Raw genomic sequence first — 8990 nt, forward strand, 5'->3', positions numbered from 1 at the left:
TGGGAATAATTTGACTATTTGAGACACCACTCCCCCGCCACCCACGGTTCCCAATCCGAAAGAAGAACTACAATCCGAGTACAGAGAAATAACAGACACGACACCTACCCAAGTAGAGAGAAATAATAGAGCCGCCGCCATAGACGGCCGGTAATGATCATTCGTCGGCCAAATCCGATAAAACCACTGCCGGGAACCGCCGGCAACAACATGCAAACCCTTTCTCTATCTCTCTCTCTGTTATAACATCGCAATAAGCTGTCACCGGGAGTCGATGGATTACATAAGACGAAAAAATGACGTGGTGAGAATACAGAAGCTACTGAAATATTGAAGACATACACATAGCAAGTGCAAGGACACTTGGCAAACGAATATGAGAAATGCAAAGTTCAAATACTATAAACACACAGTACAACAGTCACTGCATAAAATCAGACGAAATTGTAATATATAAAATTACAAAAAAATGTATATTATATTTTATTTTATTTTAGCCTTCCTTGTCTAATACATCGAAATTCTTCTCACTTCTATGATTTAGGCAACATATGTTGGAATTGAAGGATCTCAACCCCCGTTTCTCTCGAAACAATACATGGTTGCAAAACCAACACACTCGGACTTTTGTCAGTTGGTTTACGAACGAGGTGTATATTTAAATAAGTTTGTTAGAAATACAATATATTTTAATATTTTTTGTTAAATTTTTTTAATTTTTTTTCCATTAGGTTCAAAAACGTTTGGCTAACGGGGAAGATATTAGTGTCACTGTCCGTTGGTTGGCCAAAGGGCCTAGTTATTCAGTTACTAAATATAGTGGTTTTGCCATAAATGAGTATCAATTTCATACAACTTCTCGAGATGAATCTAAAACAACTCAATGTAGCAGAGTATCTTTAGTTGTACATGCTATGCAGATTGCTAGTGCAAAAGATTCTAATCCCGTGTATGGAGCTGTTACTTACTTCGGTCATATAAAGGAGATATGGGATCTTGATTATCACATGTTTACCGTTCCGGTTTTCATGTGTGATTGGGTTGATAGTCGTGGAGTAAAAATGGATAATTTGGGGTTCACGGTTGTTAGCTTTGATAGGCTTGGTCACCAAACCGAACGCTTCATACTAGCAAGTCAAGCTAGACAAGTTGTTTATGTTCAGGATCAACAAGATGAGAAGTTGTATGTTGTTGGCTTCACACCACATAATATGTACAAGTATGGAACAACTGATGAAATTGATGACATGTTGGAATTTGAGGCTACTGTTGATGTTACACAAGACTCCGCTTTAGTAGATCTTGATGAAGATTTTTTGTGTACACGCATGGATGCTGATGGCATATTAGTTTAAACTGTCTTTGGATAATACAAACTTTATATTTTGTGTTTTTATGTTAGTTCTTGGTTGTGTTTAGTTTTGCTTTGATTAATAGTTTATTTGAATTAGTTGGGTGTGTTTAATTAATATTTTATTTTGAATCTGTTTTTATTTTTTTTTTTAATTAATTCATGGCTGTAACTAATATATATATTATTCGCTAAGTTGAAACAGGTTGGTTTGTGGTGACATGGAACCGAATTCAGGTTCGGATCATGATGAAGGTTCCAAATCACAAAGAGGTCCGACTATAAACTCAAAACCTAATAAAGGAAAATATCTTGTTAAATACAACAAAAGAGGGGTCCCAATTGGAAATGAAGCAAAAAAACTTGCTAGTTTTGCGGGAATGGTAGCAAGAAATATGGTTCCCATAATTTATAAGTCTTGGACCGACGTTGGTGAGGAAACAAAGCAAGAAATATGGGAATATGTTTTGGTAAGTCTAACTTCTGATCGTAACTTCATATTATCTTAAATTTATGTTGAAAATAATATTGTTTGCGTTTTATGTCTCAGCAATATTTTATAGTTGACCCAAGGAGCCGGAAAAACGTTCTTCAATCAATTGGGAACAGTTGGAAAAACTTCAAAACATTATTTATACAGAAAATACATTATGGATCATAAAGATAACCCCGAGGCGGAGGAATTACTCAATCCTCCTCTTTCATATCCGTCTGTGAAAAAAGATGAGTGGAAAGTTTTTGTAGCACATAGACTTTCAAAAGCGTGGCAGGTCTGTTAAACTTTTCGTGTCTTTTAATAGATAATTAAGTTTTAGAAAAATGCATGACAACTTAAATTTATAATGCAGGACCAAAGTAAGAAAAATAAAGAAGTGCGTGCAAAGAATAAATACAATCATCGTTTAAGCAGAAAGGGATATGCTGGACTCACTGTTGAGATTGTATGTATTAAAATAATCATAAAATTTATTTGTATTTGGTTATATTAATCTACTTTTGCTGTTTAGATGCAAGAAACCAGAAAGGAGGAAGACGATATTGAAAGGTCGTTGTTGTGGAAAAAAGCTAGAGAACTTAAGACTGGAGGATTCCAACCAAATGTCCAAGAGATTGTTGATAAAATTATAAGTTTTTTCATAATTAGGTTCTGCAGTAGATAAATCTAAAAATCCTAGTTAAGTAGTAAAAGACAGTTTTGGCCCATTGCTGCAGCAGCTGGTCGAGTGTTGCCGATGGTAGCATTGCTGCAGTTGAAATGACCGCGCCCGGTTGCAGCTAAACCACATGGTTTAGCTCACTTAAACCCTGCACAGAGCTCGATCCGGGCTTTAGCTCACTTAAAGCCTGCACACGAACTCGAATCGTTAGCCAAAAGGACTCGACTCGTTAAAGCTCATATACAGTCTAATAAATAATAATTACATGTATTTGCAATGTGAATAATTAAAAAATTATTAATTATAATATAATATAATTAATATTATATTATATTAATTATTGATTATTCATATACAATGTGAATAATAAAAAACAGTAATAATATAATGTAATTAATTATAGATTAATATAATAACATTTTCCCCAATTGGTTTCAACAACACCAAAAAAATAATGATAAAAATATTATTAAAATCTAATTACCTGGTGAGCAATAGAACAGGGGCTGAATTGGCTTGGATTGTATCTGCGCGCTGCTGCGCAGGTTTGATTATTGCAGTCCTCGCTTGCTGCCTGGACTGTATATGCGCGCTGCTGCGCCGATTTGATTATTGCAGTCCTCGCCTGCTGCCGCCTGTGTATCTGCGCGCTGCTACGCATGTTTGATTAATGTATCTACAACGAAATTTATTACCTTAAAAATCTTTTCTTTTAAAAGTGGTAAATGAACCGGTTAACTTGATTAAGTAGCTTTGGACAGGGGCTGAATTTATTATATTTTGTTCATCCTCAAATTATAGGATATGCTACAACAATCAGGGGATACATATGGGCAACACGATTTGCTTACACAGGCCCTCGGGCTGAGGAACAACGTGGTCATGTACGTGGGATGGGTAAGTTTGTTACGCCATCTCGATACTTTTTCTTACCCTAGACAGTTAAGCAATACATGGACACGGAGAAGAAGAAGAAGAAGACGGATCAACGCTTCGGCAAACTTGAAGATGAGGTAGATAAACTGAAAAATGGGTATGAATAATGCCTCCGAAGCTGTAAGTTGCCAAATGTGGGGTAATGAAGACTTTGAAGATGAACCACCTAATGAACCATGTGTAAGTCTTATTATTTGCAAATAACAAATCATTGCTGGTCTCGTCAACTACTAACGTACTTTCTATTTGTAGGATAATTCATGTTATCTTGCGGTTGACGATCCCTTGAATATAGTCTCTAAAGGAACCATATTGATGGAAGTAGGTGAGAACATTCAAGTTATGATGGAATGTAGTTTACAAGGAGATCTTCCACTACCGTTTCCATTAGAAGAGGAGCTTATTTCTTAAGTCAAACATGGAGTGGGGCATATATTAAGTTGGCCAAGACAACTTGTCATTCGATTCTCGGACTTGGTAAATATTATTTACATACATTTTAATGCATATGGACATATTATTTATTTATATTTTTTATAGGGAAAAGTGGTGACGAAAACAGTTCCAAAACCATTACCGGAAATACAAAGTAACAAAACTGAAAAACGGTTACGAGAACCTGATGTTGAAAAAGACAAAAATAATGGAAAAGAAAAGGAGAGGGGTATAGCAGTAGAAATGGAGAAAGAAAATAATGATAATCCGAAACCGTTTGATGAAAATGACAAGCCGAAAGACAAAAGAAAGGTGAGAAGAAAACAAATGGAGATGATTCCTAAAAGGAGGACGAGAGCAAAAAGGAAGGAAAGGGTGAGAATCGAAAAAAAGTGCTATATTAAGGATGGCTGCAATGATGGCTGATGGACAACTTGCAAAGGTTGAAACCATAAAAGTTCAGAGTGAGGATGGTTGTTTCGGGTATGAGAGCTACACGTACCTAAGTATGGAAGATTTTGAGGCGGTATTTACACTGGATTGGCTAAGTGGTTATGTTATTACTTCATATATGATGTAAGTGAAAAAAATTAATTTCAAGAACTATTTGTGAAACAATTTATTTAATCAAATTAGTTCTTTTTTTCTTAACAGGTACTTGTACGAGCGAATCAAGAATGGACCCATTCAAGATCATGGAATATGTTTTGTTACCGCAACTGCAACCATGACTGATGAACGTAAAACGAAATCAAAACATATTGACGAATCAAGTAAACTACTCGCAAAACGGCTATGCAACAGAAACAAAAATGACATCATCATAGTCCCCTACAATCTCGGGTCAGAATTTTAATTTAAATAGTTGTTCGTAAAGAAATTAGGAACATGTTGTTTTGACTTAAATTGGTTTTCGGTTGTTGTAGAAAACATTGGGTGTTGGCTGTATTAGACATGAAGACTACTACTTGCTATTATCTAGATTCATTAAGGTCTATCGATGTCAATCCGGAGCTGAAGCAAATTGTCGATTCGTAAGTAATACAAATTATTGAAAATATATATATTATATTCTTTGATTTATTTTATTATTTATTGTAGAGAAATGGTATTGTATGCTGTAAAAACGGGATCCGACATGCGGGTAAAAGTCAACTGGGTCAACAGCAAGGTGAACACTTAATTCCTAGAGTCAACGCATATATTAGTAGCAAACTAACAAACTAACAACCTGGTGTTATATATATTGACAAAATAATATAATATTATGTGCGGGCAAAAGTCATCTGTAATATTATGTGTTCCTAATTTGCTGTCTAGGTTCCTTTCCGGTAGCGTAGGAATAAAATCGTAATCGAGCAGTCATATAATCATGTAGAAATTTGAAGCTGCAAATGTTATATATATATATATATATATATATATATATATATATATATATATATATATATATATATATATGATAGTGATAATTAGGTTGTATTCCTTGAATTCGTTGTATGTTGAATGTTATGTTAATCTCTATATACGCAGTAGATATATTATGGCACGCATCAGAGACTTGTTAAAATAGACTGTTTGCTTATACTGCTTATTTAGGTTATAGTGAATTTAATAAGCATTCTAGTAATTTTATTTGTTAGACCTTATGTTAAGTTGTAAGCTTTATTATGTTGTTTTGTAATTTTGTAGTGTCCGACTCAACCGGGATGCACCGAGTGTGGTTATTATATCCTAAACTTTATGAAAGAGATCGTTCATGAAGGACTCTAAATACTCGTCAATAACAATGTAAGTATAAGAAATTAGATGTTTGATCATGTTTATACTCGTTTGTTTTGACCCAAATCGTTTTAACTCGACCAAATTTTAAAACGTTTTGCTTGTTTAATTTTCTTAGGTTGGGGGAGGAAAAACCGAGTATGCAGATGCAGATTTTGATGATGTTCGAGAAGAATGGTCGAGTTATGCATCACAGTTTAGTTTCCGGTAGTCATATATATGTATGCTTTCGAATACTAACAAATACTTTTGTTAACTTGGGGATATTTGTAATATTTTGACTTACGATATGTAATATATATCTATATATATAATTTTGATGTTATATATGTGTAATTAATGTAAAAATTAGTAATTATGCAATATATATATACAATTTTTTTTTAAAAAGTATACGATGACATGCATAAATGCTAGTCATAATTGTGAGTAAAGAAAGCATGTCATACATGTACGTCATAAAAGCGTGTCACAAACGGGTGTCATTAATGCGTGTCATATAATATGACGCGCGGGAGCGCGTCATATTTCATTTATGACTGGGGCTTCAATGACTCGCATTTGCGTGTCATCTATACCCTTTAATGACATGCAATGCGTGTCATTAAAGGCCTTTTTTTCTAGTAGTGCCGCTTACCCGCCTCTTTATTGTAATTGGATTCATATTAAAAAAAACTTGATGGTAAAATTTTATTATTGCAAAATCGTTTTTTGTTGTACTTGAACTGGAATTAAAAGGGGTTTTTGATATGTCTGACACTTTCGTTGAGCTCTTTGGGGATTTTTTTTTTTATTTCATTTTTTTAGGGAAAGTGTTTTGTTTTGTTTAATAGGATTTTGCACCACAAGTCCACCACCAATGAGTTTATATTATAAGGAGAAGACCCAAAAATTTTTTTGCAAAAAGCCTAAATTTTTTTTATTATTCTTGGAGACAGCCTTGCTAGTATCTTATGATACTTGCAAGTATAGTTTCAACCAAAATATACATCCAACAGCATTCAGTTAAAGACCAAGTAAATTAATTCACAAAAACTATAATACTATGACTCACAGTAACGATTCAGTAATCTTATTCACACAACCAGATAATAATTAAACAAAAGACATAAATTCATGATTCCATATATAAAACCTACTCAGTAAGCTTCCCCGCCCAGTTTGGTGGCGACATTCCAGTCTGCTCATGAACCGTGCTAAACAAAGGGCGGCAGCATCTTGTACACGTTGGCCACTTCCTTCATAGCACCACCCAGACCTTGACCATCACCGCCATCCCCAACACCACCCGCACCAGTCCAAATACTGATCTTCGGCTGCAATCCCCTAACCGCCTCCGCATTAATCTTGGCAATCTCTTGATACATCCCACCATTGATCATCAAATAATCTCTTAATGCCCCATAATTACCTCCCAATGCACCTAAAAGTGTCCTTATGTAAGTCCCCTGAGCCTGTGCAAGAGCAACCAGACCTTCAGCCTCCTTCTGTTTCGCATATAGTTCACCGTCTGCCACTTGTTGACGAGAGTAGAACGTAGCCTCCGCCATAGCCTTTTGAGCCGCTGCTTCTTTTTCTTTCTCGTATAGAATCGCTTCTGCAGCCTTTTGTTTCTTGTATAACTCCCAATTTGCCTCTTGTACCTTCAATCATAATATTATACCCGATTTAATGATTACTTATTAAACAAGTGTATTCAAGAGATACAAGATAAAATTCATAATTTTTGTGTATTACCTTTGTTTCATATTCAACACTTGCTTTGCTCAAGAACTCAGCCTTGAGTTTCTCCGTCTGAGTCAACGCGTTCATGATCTCAACCTCCTTCTGCAACTCCGCCTCCCTGAGCGCCACCGCCTTGGTCGCCTCCACCTCCGCCACTTGTGAATCCTTGGCCCACTTGGCCTTCTTCATTGCCAGCTCAGCATTTGCTTCTGCCACTTCAGCCTCCCTCTCATTCTCAAACACCTTCACCTCAGTCCTCACCTTTATCTCTTCCTTCTTCCCCTGCCCTTGCCTCTGCGTCGATATGATCCTTGTTTCCGCATCAATTTTAGCTGCGTTCTGCAACGTTTGCCCTTCTCGTAGCTTCGCCCCGATTTCACCCTAATATCACAAATTCAAAAAATATATTATGACCCCATGATCTACAAAAGTATTTTTAACAGACTTAATATTGTTATTAAAAAGGCTTGCGAACACAGCTTTCTATTATCTTTTAAAATTAATTCTAAGCAACACAAAATTAAACTTAGATCATATCAAATTATATTGATTATTACAAAAAATCAAGAATATATTTTGATCTATGAAAGTAATTTTTAAAATATATCTAATTAAACCTATGCAACATATAATTAAGCATATATCATATCAAATTATGTTGATCATTACCTTCATCTTGGCTTCAGAAACATCAATTTTTGCCTGATTCGCGGCTTCCATTTGCGTCTTCTGTCCTAAATACGAGAAATACTCGTGCCCAGGAACATCCACCAACTGCTTAACATTCGCATTATAAATCCACAAAACCAAACTGATTGAGTTCCAGCTGAACCTTCTCAAACACTTCTTGCTTAAACTCCTTAGTTCCTTTAAAAATCTCTTCCATAGTCATCGAGGCAGCGAGAACACGCGTCTCGCCCTCAATAATCCCCTTAACAAGCTCATTCACATGTTGTGATAGTTTATCATGAGGGAGATGAGTTTAGCATACTTGTGGAGGCTTTCTTCGTCGTCGGAGCGTGGACCGATGGTGAATACGGCCGGGAGGATGAATGGGAGTTTCTCGGCGCTCATGGCCATGACTTCGAACGTGTAATTCACCGGAGAGATGTCGAAAACCGAGTAGGACTGCCCGGGGAGAACCCATGCTTTCTTTGCGATCTTGATGTCGTCGATCCCGAAACCGGTGATGACTAGGTACTCGGAGGCACTTGCTACACGGTACATGATTAATGGCCGGAGATGACAACGGAGAAAATGAGAGGAGGAGTTTGTATTGTAGTATGTACTTTAAAGGTTTAAAGTTGATATGCAGAATATGGAATATATATATAGAGAGAGACAGAGGTATGAGTTATGAATTAACTATTAGGGAGATTGAATATTATAACAATTTGAAGATTATCTTTTGAGAGTTTGAGATGTACAAACACTCTAATAGAAAATATATAATATTTAAACGATGGGTATAAATCATATAATCATAATTATTATTATTAATATTATTATTGTTATTAATATTTAGCTGATACAGTCATATACACAGTATTGTTTTTATTTATCCATTACTGAAATTAATCAAATTTTAAAAGTTACTTGGATAT

At 35.5% G+C, this 8990-nt stretch overlaps 1 protein-coding gene and 1 pseudogene across 2 annotated transcripts; one reads left to right on the top strand and one right to left on the bottom strand.

Annotated features, from left to right (window-relative positions):
• The first annotated feature begins 1569 nt into the window (after positions 1-1569).
• LOC143607172 (uncharacterized) lies at positions 1570-2511 on the top strand. Its single transcript, XM_077082713.1, has 3 exons — positions 1570-2121; positions 2200-2292; positions 2359-2511. Exons 1-3 carry the CDS (start codon positions 2002-2004, stop codon positions 2509-2511), a joined length of 366 nt encoding a protein of 121 aa, XP_076938828.1. The 5' UTR covers positions 1570-2001.
• A 4285-nt stretch (positions 2512-6796) lies between these two features.
• Positions 6797-8638, bottom strand: LOC143607171 (flotillin-like protein 4; annotated as a pseudogene). Its single transcript, XR_013148900.1, has 3 exons — positions 8056-8638; positions 7399-7767; positions 6797-7304 (listed from the first exon to the last, which is right to left on the bottom strand). The product of XR_013148900.1 is annotated as a flotillin-like protein 4 (transcript).
• Between the last annotated feature and the right edge of the window lie 352 nt (positions 8639-8990).

Source organism: Bidens hawaiensis, unplaced genomic scaffold (genome assembly GCF_021521415.1).
Source record: "Bidens hawaiensis isolate Kalapana, Puna unplaced genomic scaffold, B.hawaiensis_p1.1 tig00080099_1, whole genome shotgun sequence".
Taxonomy (NCBI): Eukaryota; Viridiplantae; Streptophyta; class Magnoliopsida; order Asterales; family Asteraceae; genus Bidens; species Bidens hawaiensis.

Coding starts and splice junctions, on each gene's coding strand:
- LOC143607172 (XM_077082713.1), top strand. CDS start 2,002: ATGGATCATAAAGATAACCCCGAGGCGGAGGAATTACTCAATCCTCCT. Junction 2,122..2,199: donor GACTTTCAAAAGCGTGGCAG/GTCTGTTAAACT, acceptor TTTATAATGCAG/GACCAAAGTAAGAAAAATAA. Junction 2,293..2,358: donor CTGGACTCACTGTTGAGATT/GTATGTATTAAA, acceptor TTTGCTGTTTAG/ATGCAAGAAACCAGAAAGGA.